At 35.2% G+C, this 22,975-nt stretch overlaps 1 protein-coding gene and 2 pseudogenes across 1 annotated transcript; 2 read left to right on the plus strand and 1 right to left on the minus strand.

Annotated features, from left to right (window-relative positions):
- The first annotated feature begins 992 nt into the window (after window positions 1-992).
- Window positions 993-1,111, plus strand: LOC120611042 (uncharacterized; annotated as a pseudogene).
- Window positions 1,112-4,403: 3,292 nt separating this feature from the next.
- LOC120611033 (olfactory receptor 8G1-like) lies at window positions 4,404-17,655 on the plus strand. Its single transcript, XM_039873341.1, is given in 4 exon segments — window positions 4,404-4,417; window positions 8,655-10,108; window positions 16,328-17,214; window positions 17,217-17,655. Coding segments are annotated over 2 exon segments (936 nt in total). The 5' UTR covers window positions 4,404-4,417; window positions 8,655-10,108; window positions 16,328-16,343; the 3' UTR covers window positions 17,282-17,655.
- On the minus strand, window positions 11,445-11,560 carry LOC120611043 (uncharacterized; annotated as a pseudogene).
- Window positions 17,656-22,975: the final 5,320 nt, after the last annotated feature.

Consider the following 22,975-nt stretch of genomic DNA (forward strand, 5'->3'; position numbering starts at 1 on the left):
TAAATGCAAATAGGGAAATATAAAGGCACTTTTTTTTGCATATAAAAATGTATTTGAAAGATGGAGGAGTATGTAAGTGCCATGCTTGCATCTTCTCTCGACCACAACAAAATTACAACTAAACTATAAAAAAATCAGCCATCATTGAGCACTGCCTAAAGACTAGATGAACAGAAGTCCTATAGTAGGTTATAGAGAAGAAGCCCCATCAAGACAAGTAGGACAGGTGGAGACTTAAACAGGGCTAACCCCACATTCAACAGCAGCAATTAAAAATCGGGAGAAATATCTGGGCTAAGGAAGACCCCCCCGAGGAGCAAAGCGTCCCAGCCCCACACCAGGCTCCCTACCCCAGGATTCCACTGCCAGGAAGAGAAGTCTCCACAACTTCTGGCCATCAAAACCAGCAAAGATTATGGCTGAGTTGAGACAGACAGTTGCTAGGGTCCCAGGCCTTTTTTTTTTTTTAAAGAGCCCACACATAGATTTACTCCCTGATTAACTCACTCTCTCTGAGCTCTAGCACTGGGGCAGCACCTCAAAAGGCCCCAGAGAGTACTCACTCTGGCAACACATTTATTGAAAGGCGCTGGGGACATATAGGAAGGAAATGAACTGTCTGGCTTCAGGGGGAGGCCTGGAGGGGCAGCTTTCTCCCAGACAGAAGTGCTGGCAGAAGCCATTATTCCTTTGTTGAGCCCTCCCCACTCTCAGCATACAGAGCAGGTAGCTGACATATCTGAGTCTTCATAAATCCAGCTAACACTGTTCCCTCCACCTTGGTGATTTCTTAAGACCCCTCCCCACCCAACTTGCAGCACCACACAAGCCACTTCAAGTAGCTTTTTCATACTAAAGGCCTGCCTTGGCTCATGCTGTTGACTTTCCTAAAATTTCAAATGTTCACAAACCCCCCAAAAGCAATGGCTGTCCTCGGCATCCCCAAGCCTAGCATTGGCAGTAGTCGGCTTTGGTTCAAGATTTGGCCTCTCCTCTACAGCCATGCCACCCTGAACAAGCCCGATCCCATTTGATCTTGGAAGCTAAGCAGAGTTGAGCCCGGTTAGTACTTGGATAGGAGATCACCTAGGAAGACTAGGTGATGTAGGTGTAAAAAATAAAAAAAAATAAGGGATTGTAAGCTCACAAGGTCCTTGCAATCTGTGAGGTCAACCAAGGGTTGCCTCACTTTAAAAAAAAAAAAAGATTTGGTCTCTCCCAGTCACCTCCAAGCCTAGCATGAGTGGAAGTCAGTTGCAGATTTCTTTGTGGCTCATGCCAGGTAGTCCCAGGCAGAGTACAGGTGGTGGGGCCCATCCTAGGGAGCCACAGGGCTGACACTCCAAGGGGCCAGCTTCCAGGCACACTGCTGGAAAACCATCTGGCTGTCTCCTCAAATGACATACCCAAAGGGAAGCCTGGGAAGGCAGTAGAGTCCTGATAAAGTAAATTCTACTCTATATGTCAGCCTCTACACAACAGCTCCTCCACTATAGTCATGATCAGTCCTCACAACCAATCAACTTGAAAGTCAATTCCTCCCATTGATGTACAAACAACAACCAAGGCTCAGCTACAGCAGGAGGGTACACACAGCTCACACAAGGGACACACCTGTAGCACCTGGCTCAGGTGACCAGGGAAACTGTGCCACTGGGCCTCACAGGACACCTACTACATGAGGCCACTCTCTGAAGACCTGGAGATATAGAAACCCTACCTAATACATAGAAACAAACACAGGGAGGAAGCCAAAATGAGGGGGCAAAGAAACATATTCCAAATGAAAGGACAGAACAAAGCTACAGAAGAACTAAACAAAATGGAGACAAGCAATCTACCAGATTCATTGTTCAACACTGGTTATAAGGATGCTCAATTATCTCAGTGAGAACTTCAACAAAGAGGTAGGAAACATAAAAATGGAGATGCAAAGCATAAAAAGGAACCAGTAAGAAATGAAATATATCTGAAATGAAGAGTACATTACAGGGAATCAACAGATTGGATGAAGCTGAGGATCAAATTAGTAATTTAGAGGATGTGGTAGCGAAAGGCACCCAATCAGAACATCGACAACAACAAAAATAATCCAAAAAAATAAATGAAGATAGTTTAAAGAGCCTCTGGGACAACATCATAGCGGTACCAGAAGGGAAGAGAGAGAGCAAGAAATTGAAAATCTATTTGAAGAAATAATGACAGAAAATTTCCTAACACAGTGAAGGAAATAGATATACAAGCCCAGGAAAGTCAGAGAGTCCCAAACAAGATAAACCCAAAGAGGCCCAACAAAGACACATCATCATTAAAATATTAAAGTTTAAAGAACAAGAGAGAAAGTTAAAAGCAGCTAGAGAAAACCAATCAGTTACCTACAAGGGAGCTCCCATAATACTGACAGCCGATTTCTCAACAGAAACATTCCATGCCAGAAGGGATTGGTGCAAAATAATCAAAGGAAAAGCAAGGACCTACAACCAAGACTACCCTACCCAGCAAAGCTATTATTTAGAATTGAAGGACAGATAAAGAGTTTCCCAGACAGAAAAAGCTAAAGGAGTTCATCACCACCAAACCAGTATTACAGGAAATGTAAAAGGGATGTCTTTAAGAAGAAAAAGGAAGAAAAAAGATAAAAAATATGAATTATAAAATCACAGTATTTATCAACAATTACTTCAAATGAAATCCGGGATTAAATGCTCCAGTCAAGATATAGGGTGGCTGAATGGATAAGAAAACAAGACCCTTATATGTGCTGCTTACAAGAGACTCACTTCAGATTGAAAGGCACACACAGACTGACAGTAAAGGGATGGAAAAAGATATTTCATGAAAATGAAAATGATAAAAATATATGGGGTAGTAATACTTAGAAAAATACATTTTACAACAAAGGCTATAACAAGAGACAAAGAAGGACCCAGTAATTCCATTTCTGTTTTTTTTTTTTCCAAAGAAACCCAAAACACTAGTTTGAAAGGACATGTGTGCATGCATATGGTCATTGCAGCATTATTTACAGCAGCCAAGATAGGGAGGCAACCTGGATATCCATCAACGGATGAATGGATAAAGAAGAAGTGGTACATATATACAATAGAACATTACTCAGCCATAAATAAAGAATGACATTTTGCCATCTGCAACAACATGGAGGGACCTAAAGGGTATTGTGTTGAGTGGAGTATGTCAGACAGAGAAAGACAAATGTCATATGATTTCATTGACATATGGAATCTAAAGAACAAAATAAACAAAACAAAAACAAACTCATAGATACAGAGAACATTTTGATGGTGGCCAGATGGAAGAGGTTTGAGGGGATGGTTGAAAAAGGGAAAAAGATTAAGAAGTACAAACTGGTAGTTACAAAATAGTCATGGGAATGAAAATGATAGCATAAGGAATATAGTCAATTGTAATTATAATTGTAATACCTATGAATGATGTCAGATGGGTACTAGATTTATCAGGGTAATCACTTTGTAAGTTATATAAATGTCTAATCACTGTTGTACACCTGAAACTAATATAATATTGTACGTCAACTGTAATAGAAAAATTAAAAATATATTTAAAATTAAAAACTACCATGTGATCCAGCAATAAAATGAAATAAAAAAGAAAATAAACCTAAAAATATATTTTAATGATGTATGGCTTTTAAATAAAAAATAATACCAATGAAAAAACTATATGGTGGAGTTTGTAATATATGTGGAAGTAAATGGATAACAATAGTAGGACAAAAGATCAGAGGCAGGAAAAGGAGATATGCTGTTGTAAGTTTACTACATTATTATGAAATGATATAATATCATTTGAAGATAGACTGGATAAGTTAAAGTGCTAAAACTTTTATTAACCACCAAAAATTGAAAACAAAGAGGTGTATATAAGCCAATAGTGGAGATAAAATGGAATACGAGAAAATAATTACATTTCAAAAGAAGGCAGGAATAGGGAAAAAATAAATAATGGATGTGACAAATAGAAAGCAAATAGGAATATAGTAAGTTTGAACTCAACCATACCAAAAATTACTTTAAATATAATCTGACCATTCCAATTGAAAGGTAGAAAATGTTAAAGAGAAATAAAACATAAATCGGAAGGTGAATGGCTACAAAAACTTATAGAGAAAATGAATTTATCTTTGAGGAGATAAAAGACCTACTCCTTTGTTCTGTTCCTCCTTATCTACAAGACCTCGATGGTGGTAAACATGGCCTTAATCTTTATTAGTTTAACTTTAGTCAGGAAAATTCAACAAATGCATTTTTATATCTTTAAAGTGTAAAACGTGATGATTTGATATACGTATACATTGCAAGATCAAGATAATTAACACATCCATCATCATCTCACATAGTTAATATAGTTAAGTCTTTTCTGCATGTGTGTGTGTGTGGTGAGAATACATAAAATCTACTCTTAGCAATTTTCGTGTATACAATATTACATTATTAACCATAATCACTATGCTTCACAGTAAATTCTCAGAACTAATCCTTCTTGGAACTGAAAATTTATATCCTTTGACCTATATCACCCCATTTCACCTTCCCTCCAGCTCTGATACCACTATTCTGTTTCTATAAAATAGTTTTTTTTTTTTTTTTAGATTCCACGCATAAGTGATACATATAGTTGTTTGTCTTTCTCTATCAGGCTTATTCCACTTAGTGCCTTCTAGATTTATACATAGTTATTGCAAATGGAAGGATTCACTCTTTTTTCACTGCTGCATAATATTTTGTTGTCTGCATTGTGTATATATTACAATGAGGTGACTTTTGGTAAGTGCCTAAGGATTGAGACTAGTTGCCAAGGGAACCAACCATGAATACAGAGTTGGAAGTTTTAGTACCACACTTTGATTTCCTGGGAAGGGAGAAGGCTAGAGGTGAAATCAATCACCAATGTCAATTATCTAACCAACTGTGACTGTATTATAAAAGTCTCCTTGAAAACCCAAAAGGACGGGGTTAGGCGAGCTTCCAGGTTGAGCACATTTAGGTGTAGGGAGAGTGATGCGCCTGGAGAGGACATGGAAGCTCTACACTCTTTCGCCATACCTGGCCCCATCTAGCTGTTCCTGAGTTATATCTTTTTTTTATAATAAACTCGTAAGAAATATGTTAGTAGGTAAAATGTTTTCTGAGTCCTGTGAGCTGCTCTAGAAAATTAATCAAAACCAAGGAAGAAGCCATGGGAAGCTCCAATCTGTAGCTAGTTGGTCAGAAGCACAGGTGACAACCTAAACTTTATTGGCATCTTAAATTGGGATGGGAGGCTTAACTTCTAGAATCTGACACTAGAGGTAGATAGTATCAGGTAGATAGTGTCAGAATTGAGTTGAATTGTAGGACACCAGCTGGTGTTGGAGAATAACCTAGATGCATGAAGAAACCCCTCCTTCTCATTGGAAATCAGGTCCAGAACAATGATTATAAGCCAAACAGCAGACATTTAATGCTACATATGGCAAACGTCCTAGATCCATTTCTACTTGCTATAACACTGTTCCCATTCCATTTTTTCTTTGCCTGGCTCCTGACTTTTGGTCCCTTTTCTGTTTATCAATACTTAAATACCCTTAGAAATAGTTTTTTGTTTGTCCTCCCTATGTGGAATTTAGAATGACCCTAAGGACTTGACTCATATTTGTCTTACTAAAGATTATTGCTTTGTGCTCTCTTGAGCAAAATGCTTAGTACATAGGCTTTCTGCTCGGCTCAAAGCTGAATAAGAGCAGAATTAATTTAGCTCTTTAAAAAAAAAATTAGTCTATCCCTAGGGCCTGGTGCAGGCCCAGTCACAGAGTAGGTAGTCAAGATAATTTGTTGATTTTGTTTGATTAGTTAAATGGACATTTTTGTTGTTGTTAGTTTTGTTTTTTAATTTGTTTTTACAAAATATATTTTCTGGGATGATATCTGTTGTTATGGCAACATGTACAAATTGTCATGGCAACGTACTCAGGTGTCAATTTCATGTATCTGTGAAACAGAAATGCTTCTCTGATTCAAAACAAGCAAGAAAGTCAGGCTTATGCTATCAGGCTCTATGTTCTCATGTCCCTTCTTCACCTCTAGTGATATTTAACTACCAGTTTTTGAAACAAAAATAGAGTACTTTCAAAGACTTATCTAATATTTTTGAGCAGGTCAATAAAATTATTGACTTTCAGATCCCTCAATTGTGAATGAGCAGCCAAGGTGACATTTTCAGTAACCTACTCTTGGTGGATATAAAGAGTTATGTGGGTTTACTTATGAATTCCAGGAACTTTGCTTAGGTAGATTTATTGAGTGTTGTTGATGATCCTTGGGAGTGTGTTTCAACATTACTGTCCAGGAAAAATTGACTAATGCTGCAACCTGCTAGGTTAGCAGTGGAGAAAGCTGCCAGTTGGTGTGGTAATCGGTATAATGCTCCCCAAATGTGTTCTTGTCCTAATCCCCAGAACCTGTGAGTATGTTACGTTACTGGCAAAGAATATAGGATGCAGGTGAGTTAAGGTTGCTAATCAGTTGACTTTGAGATGAGGAGGTTATCCTAGATAAGCTGGGTGGGTTCAATGTAATTACAAAGATTTTTATAAGTGGAAGAGGGAGGTAGAAGAGAAAATGAAACCTGAGAAGGAACTCAGTTCTGCCAACACCTTGATTTCAGGACAGTGAGACTCATTTTGGACTTGTAACTTCCAGAATTGTGTGTCAATAAAACGGCATTATTTTAAGCCACTGCATTTGTGGGGATTTGTTACAGCAACTATAGGAAACTAATATAGCTGGGATGTCTCTGAGCTTCACCACCGATTCAGGTGCCCTCCTGGGACTCTCCTGTTCAGCAAGGTTCTGAGAGCTAGGGCTGGAGGGACTAAAATTCCTGTGAACTTGTCAGCTTTGCAGAAAAGATTGGCATATCAGACTAGAAGTGAAAAGAAAAAAAGAGACAAAGACTTTAGATGCTCACTGGGACAGGTCCTAGAAAGACACTGCAGTGAACACTCAGCTCTTACCTGCTCTAGGAGTGCAACTGTATGTTGATTGATCTTGGGCAGATGTCCTTTGGCCTTGCAAAACAAATATACTTTCAGTGCCAGAGGTCCGGCCTCTCACAGAATATGAAAATAAAATTTTAACTAAGAATTCCTGGGCTCTCAAGATGCTTTAAAAGATCCCAAGTATTATCTGTTAAAACCAGGAATAATTATTTACTAATTGAAAACCAGCACACCAATCACTTAAAAAGGATTTTGAGTGATTAAAAAAGAAAAAAATATATATATTAAAATTTAGCATTTAAAAAAATATCTTAAATCAATGAAAACGCAAGGTAATGGAAGCAGTCATAAATTTTGAAAAATGGATTATTTTTAGGAAAAAATCTAAATATATGCCAAAATGAATATCAGATTGTTAAAGAGTTAAACAATAAAGATAAAACAAAGGGAAAAAAACAATAATCTAATTGAGAAAATTATCCTATTAAGTTGTTTTTCCTCTTGTTAATCTAGTCCCATGTCAGTTTAATTATTATTAGAATTTAAGAAAGGGGGGTATTCTCCCCTCTCCTCTCTCTCTCTCTCTATATATAGTGACTGACATAAATATATGACATTTAGTCTCTCTTTTTCTATATATATATAGCTTTCAGTAACTACATAGTCCATATGTATAGTTTTCAGTCTCTCTCTCCACCATTGGAATGTGCTTATAGTCAATATGATTAAATCGAATATCTCATTTTAGAGAATGATAATCATTCATAAGTTTTCCTGAATTTACAATTGTGTTCTTAGCTAAAATAGAAGTAACAAACATACGGGGTATGTTAAATAGTACATTTTAAAATTATAATGGGTCTGAGATATATGTATACCAATTTGTATATGTATATGTATGTATATGTATGTATATGTAGATATATGTATACCAATTTGCAAGCCCTGGTCATAAGAATGTTTTCTTATGTTTTGATTCTTAGCAACCCTAGGAGCTGGAGGACTTGAAACTTCCCTTTGAACAATATGTCAGTAATAGTATTTGATTCCTTTCTTTTGGGTTTTGAGTTACTGTAGTGTGAGCAAAGGGCAGGCTGCATTGGACTGTGTGTCTCCAGGTTGTATTAGATAGTCTGATTCTATAGAATACAAAATACAAAAAGAGGGATGTCCAAGGTCACAACGATCCCACTTGTGACCTACCTTACCAAACTGAAAGTAAATCAGTGGGTGCAATATTCATTGCAAGCCAAGAGGGTGGAACGATTAGAAACTCACTTACGTCATTTCTTTACTATTTCTTTACTTGTGATTCAAAAGACTGGGGCATCTCTTCTAGCTCTTTAAATCATCCGTGAATCTCTTCCCTATTATTTGTTCCTGCTTGAGAATGGCAGCTACAGTCACTTTCTCCTTTTCAACATGTGTTTGCTTTACAGATAATAGGGATTCTGTTAGTATCTGGAATCTGTGATGCAGTCTGTTTAGTCAGTGTTAACTCTACACATAAATTGCTCCAGTTTGGGCACCTTCATGCATTTGTGTTCTGCAAACTGTGCTCTGTCACCCTCTGGTGGATGTAGAAATATCTATAATTTTAGGATTAAAGGTTCTCCCTGGCTTTAGAAGTCATGAGGGTGTTTGTGTTTGGAGGGGCAGCGATAGAGGAGAAAACTTGGTTTACAAGTTACTTGATAATTTGGAAGAAGTAACAATCTGCATAAGTATTTATGCACAACAATGTTCACTACTGTATTAGTTAAGATTTGAAAAAAATAGAAACAACTTAAATATTGAACAATGGTATTAAAAATAATTATGTCCAAATTAATTGAATTATTTGCATTTTCTTTAAGAAAGAGGGAGTGTTTAATCTGCTTTAAGATCAGTAACCAGAAGAGAATATTGAGCCTTTCAAATTCCTTACTGGGGAACACTTTGTGGGGATAGTCACATATACTTTTCAATAGTTTCAATAGGAGAGATAAATTATTACAGAAAGCAGTGCCTGTTCTTTCTATACCCTGGTGAAAGAGTGTCTTGAAGACTTTAAACTGGTTAATTGTTTCCAGATACTGTTCTCAGACTTCCTGACGCCAAGGAGTACGGCAACCCAATCTCATCTGTACATTATTTCCACTTATGTAAAACTTAGTCATTGAGATGTATGTACCCTAATTGAAACTTGTTGACTCCAAGAACAAATGTCCTGTTGAGAAGGGCTCCTGATGGCTAACTGAGCTCAAATTTGTGAACGGAGCCTAAGAGCCATTGCTAACCAGGGGCTTCTCACACAAGCCTTGCTTTAGAAAGAAGCCTTCAATAAACTGCCTGCTGCTTGCACTGAGCTGCCTGCCTCCTGCACTGAACTGCCTGTTTGTACTACGTTCCTGTCATCTGAGCCAACCCTTATAAAAGAGTTCCAAGAATCATATTCCAACAAACTGAGACTTTCTCTGTTCAATACAGAATCTGCCCAGCTATATCCCTATTAGCATATTCACCAACCAATCAGAGCAGCTCTACTCCGACAGTGTTTTTTAAACCAATCAGGGACCAACGCCAGGGATTTCTTACTGTATAAGTCAGCTCTCCTCTGGCTCCAAGCAGACTTTCCTTTTCCACCAAAGACTGAACAGTGCGTTTCCCTGGCAACGCTAAAGATATCTCACAGAAGCAGACTGGAGCAGAGTAGAGCTGTCTAGACAGAGAGGGGCCTCTCCCCAGGGCTGCATCACCCCAGGGTTGCTGTGTCACAGCAGTGCTATTTCATAATTGAGCTATAAAACTATGGAACTGATGGTAGAAGCATCTATATGTGTTTTATCTCTCTCCCTAAAATAGCTCCTCAGCCTTGGAGGTGACAGATATTTCATTTTGTTTTAGAACCACTTCTAGATGACACGTTATGGTTGTGTTGTTTTCGATGCCTCTGAACTTTAAAGCCTCCCCAAAGAGTTGCATTAAGAAGACAAGCATGGACATCTCCAGATAACACCATGCTCTTGTCTGCTTCTCTCTATTATGCTGAAGCAGAGGCAGGGCACAGAAACATTGATTCTTTGACTTGGCATGAACATTTATACTTAGGTAAAGTCTTTCAAAAACTATATGTCTTGTCTATTAGGTATAAAGCAGTGTTTGCTTTGTCATCAGCTTGCCTTCAGATACGTGGCATTAACACCTCACTGAGATGTCACCTTTATCTTAACCCCATAAATCTGAAATTTGTAATGAATGAAAGATTCCTCTTTGAAAATTAGAGAAAACTTTCTTCTTGGCTTTCTATGTACTAATCGGTCTTATTCTTGATAGCTCATTTTTTAATTCTATAAAAATCTATCTGTATATGTGTGTATCTATCCATATATGTGCTTATGCATATGTATATATGTGTATGTTTATACGTAACATATGTACATGTATGTATTATATACCAATATGCATTTTTTCATTAGGATATGGTTTAACTGGCTTATGTGTATGTAAATTTTATTTGATTACTTTAGGCATTATATAATTTTAAAAATTTAGTAATTTTTATATGGATGGCTGATAGAAATGACTGTGAAATTTTTTGTGTGTTTCCAAGCATTCATTTGCGTATTACAATTGTTAAGGAGAATAAAATATCTGCACTGAATCTAGTGATCTGAGAACTGGTGGAAGACATGTTATTACAATATTAGAATAGATATCAGGTAGATTCCAAAATGGAGATGGAACTCTACTACCCAAAAGAGAAGTAAAAGACCTTGAAGAAGGAGATCTACTACGAGTGAGGAAAAAATTAACAAAAATATAAGATTTATTAGGTACCCTTATAGAAAAATATATGCTTTCAAATGTTTTAAAAATGGGGAAAAAAAGCATGGTAATGTATTTTAACACTAGGCACTATGATAAACTTAAAAAATGTTCTCATACAGACTTTGTCTTTCATTAATTCTGATATAAGCATATATTAATTTCTAAAGGAAAACAGTTTCACATGTACAATTAGCATTTTCAGACATCATCAGTTAGTTACAGGAGTGGACTTCAACACTCTTTTTAAATTTCACACACCATTTAATTTGATACAAACAGAATTGTTTAATTCTATATCATTTCTGGTTTTTATTGGACACACTTCTGGTTCATCACTCATGCTATAATAATGATGTTTTCCAAGTATTTTTTTACTGTTAATGAATATTATAGATATTTTTATCAAAATTGTCAGATTATTGAGAATGACAATTGTCTTTCATTGTATCATATTTCTTGTTCTAAGGTTTGACAATTATTGATGAGCAACATTTTCTATAGGGTTTATAAATGATTCTGTTCTAGGTTTTTGTCCTTTCAAGCAATATGCAAAAACACCTTTAAAAACAAATTAAAGTCTCACATCTAACAACACTTTATTATTTATTCTTATTTATGCCTACAGCACCTGGTCTTCTTAGGTGGTCTCCCATCCAAGTACTAACCAGGCTTGACCCTGCTTAGCTTCCGAGATCAGACATCAGGCTTGTTCAGAGTGGCATGGCTGTAGATCCATCTAATAATACTTTAAAATATTTTAAAATAAATATGATTATCCAGATATGGAAACAAACTAAGCAATGTAAATATGTGAGATATGTATACACAATGGAATATTATTAAGCCATGAGGAAAAAAGAAATCCTGCCATTCGCGATAAGATAGATAGACTGTGAGAACTCAGCATTAGTCTAAGTAAAAGGAGTCAGATAGAGAAAGACAAATACTGTATATTCTCACAATTATGTAAAATCTAAAAAAGTCAAACTCATAGAAACAGAGAGTACAATGTTGGTTATCAGATGGTCACCGGGAAAATAGGGAGATGCTGTTTCAAGGGTACATGAGTAAGTTCTAGGGATCTAATGTGTAGCATGGCAATTACAGTTAATAATTAAAATATATAATATTATATACTTAAAAGTTTCAAAGAGAGTAAATTTTAAATGTTCTTATCACACACCACACTAAAAAAGTAATTATGCGACATGATGGCAGGCAATGTTAGCCAATGCTATGGTGGTCATTATTTCGCAATATATAAATGATCAAATCAACATGTATGACTGAAGCTTATATAATGTTACATGTCAATTATATCTCAAAGCTGGAAAAAGTAAATGCAATTAACAAATATTTTATTGTTATTGTCTCAAAAATGATACACCACTCAATAAATATTTTGAATAAAAACATGTACAATTTTATTTCTAAACAAGAAGCTATGGTACATATGTACAATGGAATATTACTCAGCCATAAGAAGAGATGAAATACTGCCATTTGCAACAACATGGATGGGCCCTGAGATAATCATGCTAAGCAAAATAACCTGGACAGGAAAAGCTGAAAAACACATGATATCACTTATATGTGTAATATAAACCTAAAGGCAACAAACAAACAGGACAAAGAAACAGACTCATGGACGTGGACAATAGACTAGTGGTTACCAGAGGGTATTGGCGGGGGAAGGTAGACAAATATGTGGTGATAGAAAAAATCTAACTATGGGCAGTGAACACATAAAGCAATATATATATATATATATACACACATATGTGTGTGTGTGTGTGTGTGTGTGTGTGTGTGTGTGTATACACACCTTACTGTTGAATTGTACACCTGAAACTTATTGGAATTCTTTAACCAATGCCACCATAATAAATAAATAAATAAATAAATAAATAAATAAATAAATAAAGTGAAAAAAACAAAACAAAAAAACAAGAAAACTAATTTCATATAACATATATGTGTTTATTGTTTCTCAATATTTCTTTTTAGAAAATAAGGCATCTTTTGTTGTTAGGCTTGTTAGGAACTTCCCATAAGTTTATGGCAATATTTAGCAGATGCTTTCATTCATCCCCTATTAAAGTATTCCAAATTTTACTGTTTTATGAGTATGCCATGACACCTAAATACAGTTAGAAGAAGTCAATGAAGATAAAATCTTTCAAATCTTATGTAGAGGGTTGTTTCCACTGATTTTTACTTTTTCCTCTTTTGAGAATTCACTTTAGAAAATTCTCTTAGTATATGTCTCAAAAATTTCCTGAAATTTAAAACTTTTAAATAACTTGACAAGAAATTTACTGAACCTCTAACAAAATCTAGTACATGCTTTATTTCAATCAATAGTACAAACAAAACAATAAATCATGCCTATGTGACACTGTCAAACATTGAGAGCCAGTGGGCTGAAAGGAAAATTCTAATTGTCTCTTTTCCCGAGAGTTGATACTGTGAGATTAGATTCTAGTGGGAGGTCATTATCATTATTTGTTCTTAACCATACTCTTAGCATAAATACACAGAGCATAAAATCATCATATCACATTAATCAACCTTTGCAGAGGGCCCTAGGCTTCATCAGAGATCAAAACAGTGCCTACAATTGTTGCCACAAAGAACTTTAGGCTACGATACTTTCGAGGAGTCTTGCAATGTTAGTGCACAGAATTATTCACTAGGATCATCAGAATTACTTTTCCTTTCAGAGAAATGGAGGTGAAAAATACATAGCACTGAAATTTAGGAGAAGAGAAAGGGTATGTCTTAGTTCTAGTACTTGACTTTTAAATTTTTAGAGTGTGCTGTTTAAGTTGCCTCTCAATTCATTTAGACATGCATGTAGTTATTTATCTATTTCTGCCTTTTCTCATCTAATAATCACACTTCTTGATGAGGAAAGGTTTCTTTATCATCTCCCTGTCCCCTGCTGAATAAAATTGTGGTAAGCACTTCTTTGTCACTCCCTTCATCTCAGGCAGTGTAAGGGCTTTGTTCACTTATACTGACTCTATGTTAACTTATCTTTATACTTTTTCAATAATTTTATTTAAAAAAAACATTTATTGAGACTTGCTGTATGGAAGCTACTATGCTAAACACTGTTATATAATTTGCAGTCTAGTACAGAAGAAAAACCAGTCATAACTCATAATGGTTAATACAGAACTAAGAACATGCTAAATGTAAACATAAGAAACGTATTTATGGGCACACACAAAAAAAATGGTCTCATTAACTGGAGCTTTCATTACTAAAGCCCTTAACTAAAGTTCTCTAACTACTACATAGATTCCATAGGATAGAGAGGATAGAATACAAGAAAAGCTAAGAGAATATGGTGAGTCAAAAAATAGCTTACCAAATGCTCTTTTGTGAAATAGCTAAATCATATGATACTTGTTGGGACATAAAAAAAAAAAATCTTTTTTTTTTTTTTTTGTTATTGCCCGATGACATAACTCTTTGAATGGTAGAGAATTTGGTTGGAGATCATAAAAAACATTGATGATTTTAGGTGGTAAAGTAAAGATGCCAAATTTCTGCATTATCATGTGTTTTCATGTAGAGAGGAGCGAGAATAAGAAAAAAAATATTAAACTCCAGAATGAAAATGTTGGTTAAATAAAAGATATGTCAGAGAGAAACTCAATAGATTAAAATTAAAACAACATAGACATTTATTAAGTTCTAATGAAAGCCAGAAACTGTGCTAAGCAACCTGGCATCATTTAACTTAATTTTCACGAGACAAATATTAATATTTTTGTTTTACAAAGGGTTGAGGAGAGGATGTAATTAGACCTAAGTCACATAGTAAGTATGGAGTTAAGTTGAGGTTTGCATCCACAACTGTCTAACTTAATATTGACTTATTAAAATTATAAAATCTTGAATATTGAAATATTGAAACTAGAAGAGATGTTAAAGATAATTTAATCCACCCACCTGCCTGGTGCTTGTGTCCTTAAATAATTTCTGCTAAGTGATTGTTATCCAACCTGTGTTTAAACATTTCTGACCATAAATTCAGGGTATGTCTGGCCGTTGGAATGTTCATCTTTGCTGTAAAACCAAATATTTCTCCCTATTGTTTCAAGCAGTTGGTTTCGTTTCACTCTTTTGGAGACATACAATAAGGCCAATATGTATTAGATAAAACAATATTTTGAACATTGAGGTAATTGCAATGCTACATAGAAATTTTTGCTTTGAATTTTTTTTTATTTCAGTTATTTCTCAAATGGGAAATTTCTAGATCATTTTCCTGAATTTTTTTAGTTTTTCTATATCACATATTGTACCCCAAACTGAATACGCTAGTCCAATTACTACCTGAGTGTTGACTAATAATATGAATCTACATTTTCTGAAATCTTTCATGTTCTTTGCAAACCTAAAGATACATTGTTATTTTTTTAAGAAAACACATCACACTGTAGATTAGTATGACTTTAAATTAAAATTTCTAATTGTTTTTCATATGCTCTACTAATTCACATCTCCATCATCTTTGAATTCTATAGAGAACATATTTAAAATATATAATTAGAAAAAAAAACCAGCATAAATGAAACCTGGTGTTTCTTTTTGCTAATTGTTCTCATATTTTGGGAATATGAACAGTATTCTGAATTCTACCACTTCAATCATGAAGTCCAAATTGCATAGTCCACTGCTCCTCTGGTCATGCTGGTGTAATATATGATCTACACTTGGGCCATTACAATGGTCTCTTAGATCATCCAACCAGATAAGGGAGAATGGTTCCTTGGTTTGGGAAAAACTGTTGAAATATATGCATGATCCCTGCCAAGCAGTTACATTTCTGCCTCTTGGGGTAGTCAGCCTGGGGAAGGAAGCTAGGATGGATACAGCAGCAGAATCCCAGGCTGAAAAACACTGGTAGTCACCCATTCCTTCAGCTGTTTTGACTTGGGATTCTAGTAAGGAAAATTGCTCATATCAATACACTTCTTTTCACAGGCTTAAGAATCCTATGCTTATAAATTATAGAAAGCACACACTAATATTACTTATTCAGACTAAAAAAAATATTGTGCCATTTTACGTGTATGATAGTAATACATACGTATAGAATATGGAAAGGATTTAAAAAGTTCTAGAAACAAGAGTAGCAAGTTTCCTTCTGGCTGACTTAAAATGAAAAATTGGTGTTTTCTCTTAAAAATTTATGAAGTATCTTAATTATAAGTTTCTTGAAGTCTGTAATTCTTTCTCCAGTCAATCAGAATCATTGGTTGTCTCAGAGTTGCAAAAGAAATTCAAGAGATCCTTGCATTATGAATTTCCTTTGATGAGAGATAAACTAATGTTGTCCACATAAGTATGCTCCCCTTCATGTATACTCACACATACATGTGTACACACACACACGCACACACACACACACACGCACGCGCACACGCACACACACACACCCACCCACCCCAGTACATTTATTTTCTTTTTTTTTAAACTTAGAACCTGCTGAGAAGATATGGAGCCTGGAAATCATTCCACAGTGACTGAATTCACCCTTGCTGGACTGACAGAACAGCCAGAACTCCAGCTGCCCCTTTTCTTCCTCTTCCTAGGAATCTATGTGGTCACAGTGGTGGGGAACCTTGGCATGATCACACTGATAGGGCTCAGTTCTCACCTACACACCCTTATGTACTATTTCCTCAGCAGCTTGTCCTTCATTGATCTCTGCCATTCCACTGTAATTACCCCCAAAATGATGGCAAACTTTGTGGTAGAGAAGAACACCACCATCTCCTATCCTGAATGCATGACTCAGCTCTATTTCTTTCTTCTTTTTGCTATCTCGGAGTGTTATATGTTGGCTGCAATGGCATATGACCGCTATGTTGCCACGTGTAGCCCCTTGCTTTATAATGTCATCATGTCCCATTGGGCCTGTTTCTCTCTGGTTTGGGGGGTGTATATGATAGGCCTGGTTTGTGCATTTGCTCATACAGGCTGCCTATTTAGAATTCATTTTTGCAAATTTGATGTGATCAACTATGATTTCTGTGATTTTCTTTCCTTATTAAAACTCTCCTGTTCTAGTATCTATGTCAATGAATTACTAATTCTAATCTTTAGTGCAATTAACATCCTTGCCCCAACCCTAATCATCCTTAGCTCCTACATCTTCATCATTGCCCACATTCTCCACATCCGTTCCACTGAAGGCAAGTCCAAAGCCTTTAGCACTCGCAGCTCCCACATCTTGGCTGTTGCTGTCTTCTTTGGATCTGCAGCATTCACGTACCTGCAGCCATCATCTGTGAGCTCCATGGGCCAATGGAAAGTATCCTCTGTGTTTTATACTATTGTAATGCCCATGTTAAACCCCCTGATCTACAGCTAAGGAATAAAGATGTCAATGTTGCCCTGAAGAAAATGTTAGACAGAAAAATATTCTTGTGAGCAGAAATAACGTAAGGGTAATTTATTTGTCTAAGTCATTGGTTTTTATATTGAATGAAGACACATTTATTTTAGCCCATCTGTCAATTATATCCTCATTTAATGGGACTCTTTTGACATTATTTCCATTCCTATGAACTTGTATGCCATTTTTCTCTGGGTATCATTGAAATGTCTAAGTATCACTGAAACGCAGATCAGAAGAAATACTAAAGATGACCTGGATATGTGGACTCAGTCATGCCATCACTATCAACTCATTCTTTTTTTCTTCCATAGAATTGATAAAAACTCAGTCCTCGGCCATAATGAAAGCATCTTCTAGGAGTGATTGGCAATCTCTCTTCTTCTATGCAGCCAAAACCAACAGAAAATATAGCAATATGACACTCTTTAGCTTTTGGACATCTATAGTCTGGAAAAGTCTTTTTCCCACCATGCATCACCCCATATTTTCTTTTTCTGAATTATTTCCTCTATTTTTTTACTTGAGAAACCTGATCAAAACTTTAAAATATGAGTCATAGTTCCATGCATGTGCTGTTATTGTGCCCAATCTAATATCTCCTGTTTAACATTTATTATTTTAGTTTGTAACCGTTTATTGTCCAAACTCACACTGGACCGTAATCTCTGTAAGACAGACCCCTGTGAGTATGCTCCACTGCTTTATTTTCAGGAAGCAGAATGTCTGTTAACTAGCAAGTCCTTGATAATTTCTTGATATTTATTTTCTCCTTATGATATTTATATGAAATGTATGTGTCCAATGCAATTTTGCTCATTAACCCTTTCAAGCACTATGTAAGGCTTTTTTGGTTTTACAAATCAATTAAATGTAAGTTTGGAGAATTCTTCAATTATCTGCAAATAATTGTTAATATTCTTAGTTGTTTCTATACAAAAAATTAAGAAATACTAGTTCTGAGTTTCTTCCGGGCAAATCCCAACATAGTGTGGTAATCGGGGAATATCTCTTTTCTTAAATTATTAAATCCTGTCAACAACCTAGAATTCCCTGAAGCAAGTCTAATTCACTCTTGGATTCACATATGTAACATTAGAGACTCAAAACAATTTTAATAGACTTGAAACGTAATGGGTCAATGTGGCAAATCATGTAGTAGAGTGATGTGTGGAGCCCAAACAACCCCATCTAGGCCACCACACCCAGATCAGAAAATCATTTCACCTAGGCTGGCAGAGAGGAAATTGTGTTTGCTATTTAGAATTAAGAAAAGGGGTTATTAAATATTTAAATATAAAGTCTTGGTTACTGCTTCCAGCAGATACATTTTACTCATCCTTTTTTTTTTGGTTTTTGCTATTTTGGTGTAAATGATTAAGTTTCTCTGCCCGACTTTCACTTTATGCAGCCTGCTTTATCTAAACATCATAATCTAGTTAACAGATGTATAGTTCAACTAAATCTTTAGGTGGAGGGAGGGTAGGAGAATGAATCACAGCTCTCAAGAGCTATATCCTGGGAACTCTAAAAATGGTTAATACAGTACACTAAGCATACCAAGTAGATTTGATCTGAGTCAACAAAAATCTTAATGTGAATCTATTTCTTCTACTTGAGGTTGGGTTAAATGATTTCTCTAAGCTAAATCAAATTATTGGCTTATTTGGTTTTACCAGTGTACCTCTGAATAACCAATATAAAATGGGCCAGAATTCGACTCAGAAAAAAAAAATATATATATATTTGCCTGTGTAGGTACTCATAACTATAAATATTTCTATATGTAACCATCTGTATCTATAATAAGCTAAACACGAGTTCATACTGTCTATAACTTTATTCCATTACTGCATTGATTATTCTAGCCTCTCCTTGCTTACCTGTAAACTCCACCTCAAATAGGAATAAATCTGGCTGCCATCATTTGCCATCCATTTACTTAATTGTTCAGTTCCAGTGCATCTGTATGGTAGTATCAGAATCGCTACCCACATCACTGTGGGAATCACCTTTATCAGGTAGAGGACAATGCTTATGTATAGTGCATTTTGTTTTGTTTTGTTTTGTTTTGTTTTTGTCTTTGCTTTTAGTTTCCAAAGTTAATTAGGTTAGCATCTTTCCCCCATCTCCATCAGTAAGGTATTTCATACATTTATAACACCTTTAGATTGTTTTGTCACTTCTGCATTTATCTTGAGAACTTCTATCTGCTAAATTAATTTGTTTTTAAATTTGCATGCATTGAAGTTTACTCTTTGTGCTGCAAAGTTAAGTTAATGCACAATTACAATATTACACAGAATCATTTCACTGTCCTAAAAAATCTCCTATGCTTTCCCTAATTGATGCTTCTAAATATTTGGCTATCACTGATCTGTATACTGTATCTGTAGTTTTACCTTTACCAAAGTGTCATACATGTACAGATTGTAGCTAATTCAAACTGGCTTTTTTCACATAGCAATATGCCTTTAAGATTCATCCATGCCTTCTCATGGTTGGATAGCTCATTTCTTTTTATTGTTCAAATATTTCATTATGTAGATGTAACACAATTTTTATATCTATATAGCTGCTGAAGGACATTTTGGTTGTTTCCAGTTTGGGGTGATTATAAATAAAGCTGCTACATATATTTGTAGGTTTTTGTAGAGACATATGTTTTAAAATCAGTTGCGATGAAGATGAACTGAAATTTTAAGCAAACATAATCAACTGGGAAGATCAATGAGAGGAGCTAGGGCTTATGGAAGTTCTCGAGCTCTGCATAATCACAAGAACCCTACACGAGAGAATCCTATAGAAAGAACTCTATGTTTCTAACTTCCCCTTACATTGACTTACTTTTCCCTTATATAAATACTCATCTATCCTAGCACGCAGGCCAGAGTGTGCATGTGGCTTTCCATATTTACATGCAATCTTTTCTTTATCTCGAATAAATGCTTTTTGAAACATCTAGTTGATATTATTTTTCAGTTACCAGTTGGATAAATAGCTAAAACTACGCTTGCCAGATCATAGGGTAAGAGTATGCTTAGATTTGTAAAGAAATGCCTGTCTTCGAAAGTGGCTGTACAATTTTTCATACCTAACAGCAATAATTGAGAGTTTCTTCCTCTCCATATCCTCATCAAAAATTGGCATTGTTGGATTTTTTTTGGGGGGGATTTTAGTCATTCTAATAGATATGTGTGTGTGTGTGTGTGTGTGTATTTTATTGAAGTTTCACTAATAACAAAGGATGTTGAGAATCTTTTCATATGCTTATTTGTTATCTATATATCTTCTTTGGTTGTCTTTTAAGTAAATTTTTATCCTTTCAGTTTTAAAAGTTGTTTGCATATTTTAGATACAAGTCATTTTCAGATATGTGATTTTCTTTCTTCAATATTGTATTTGTCATTATGGTCTTTTGCCTTTCCATGTGAATTTTAAGATACTTTTGTCAATATTTACAAAAATGCTTACGGAATTTTGTTTGGGATTGTACTAGATATATAGATCAAGTTTTGAAGAACTGACTATTAACAATGTCATGTCATATAGTTCATGAACATAAAATATCTCTTCATTTAAGACTGTCCTTGATTTATTTCATCTGAGTGTTGTAGTTTTCCACATATAATTCTTGTCTGTATCATTTTAGATTTATACCTAGATATTTCATTTTTCTATTATTATAAATTATGTTATTATTATTTCAAATCCAGTTATTCATTGGTGGTACATAGAAAAACAATTGGCTTTTGTATATTGACCTTGTATCCTGTGACCTTGCTATACTCGTTTATTTGTTCTAGGAAATTTTTGTTTATTTATTTTTTGTTATTTTTGTTTGTTTTTTATTCTTTGAGATTTTCTACATAGACAATCATGTTGTCAGATAACAAAGATAGTTTTCTTCCATCTTTTCCAATACATACGTATTTTATATCCTTTTATTATTGTGCAAGATAGGACTTCCAGTAAGATGTTGCATGGGAGTGTTGATAGAGGTACAGAAGGACTTCTCTGCCACTGCTGGAGCCACCTGGACTTTCAGAATTCTTTCCCTTGGGAACAACCCTTATCCAATAGGGACATGGGACTGTATAAATGTCCCACCTTCCAGTCCCTCAGGGTAACTATTTTAGTCAGAGGTCTCCAGAGAAATAGAATCAATAAGATATATAGCTATAGCTATAAAAACATACCTAAAGAGACCTATTATGAAGGATCATTAATGTGATTTGGAGGCTGAGAAGTCCCATGGTTTGCTATCTGCAAGCTGGAAATTCATGAAAAACAGTAATGTGGTACCAGTCCAAGCCTGAGGCCTGACATCCGGCAAAGCCAGTGGTGTAAGTCCTAGTCGGAGACAGAGCCCAAGAATCAGAAGCACTGATGTTTAAATCTTGCTGAAGACTTTTTAGATAGAACTCCAATGACATGGTTCATAAAAAAAAGATAAGATGTATCTCATTAAAACCGAAAACTTCTGCTCTGTGAATGACACTGTTGAAAGAATGAGAAGGCAAACCACAGATTGGGAGAACAATTTTGCAAAAGACTTATTTAATAAAGATTGCTATCCAAATTGAATAAAGGACACTTTAAATTCAACAATAAGAAAACAAATCACCACAAAGAAACATGAGTACAATATCTGGACACCTCAACCAAATAAGATGGTAAATAACCATATAAAAAGATGCTCAACATAATATGGCCTTAGGGAATTGAAATTTAAAATAACAAAGGGATACTAATACACATCCCTTTGAATGGCTAAAATTGAAAAACTTTCCATGCCAAATGCTGACAAGGATGTGGAACTACAGGAAGTCTCTTTCATTGCTAATGAGAATGCAAAATGTTGCAGCCTCCATGTCCTGGCTATTGTAAATAATGCTGCAATGAACATAAGGTTGCACATATCTTTTCAAATTAGTGTTTTGAATTTCTTCAAATAAATACCCAAAAATGAGATTGCTGGGTCATATGATAGTTCTATTTTTTTTCATTTTTTAGAGAACCCTCCATACTGTTTTCCACAGTAGCTGCGCCAATTTACAATCCTGCCAATAGTGCATGAAGGTTTCCTTTTCTCCACATCCTTGCCAATACTTGTTGTTTGTTGATTTATTGATGATAGTCATTCTCACAGGTGTGAGGTGATATCTCATTGTGGTTTTAATTTGCATTTCTTTGATCATTAGGGAAGTTGAGCATCCTTTCATATGTCTATTGGCCATCTATATTTCCTCTTTGGAAAAATGTCTATTCATGTCTTCTGCCTGATTTTTAATCAGATTGTGTGTTTTGTTTTGTTTTGTTTTTGGTGTTAAGTTGTCTAAGTTTCTTATATATTTTGGATATTAACCCCTTGTTGGATGTATCATTAGCAAGTATTTTCTCCCATTCAGTATGTTGTCTTGTTGTTTTGTTGATGGTTTCTTTTGCTGTGCAAAACTTCTTTAATTTGATGTCCATCAATAGATAAATGGATAAAGAAGATGTGGTGCATATAAACAATGCAATATCACTCAGCTATAAAGAATGGAATCTTGCCATTTACAGCAACATGGATGGACCTAGAGGGTATTATGCTAAGTGAAATTAGCCATAGAAAGACAAACACGATATGATTTCACTTACATGTGAAATCTAAAAAATAAAATAAACAAAACTGAAACAAAAGAGAAAGGAATTAAGTTGTACAAATTGTCAGTTATAAAAACAGT

This window comes from Pteropus medius, unplaced genomic scaffold (genome assembly GCF_902729225.1).
Source record: "Pteropus medius unplaced genomic scaffold, Ma_sr-lr_union100, whole genome shotgun sequence".
NCBI classification, from domain to species: domain Eukaryota; kingdom Metazoa; phylum Chordata; class Mammalia; order Chiroptera; family Pteropodidae; genus Pteropus; species Pteropus medius.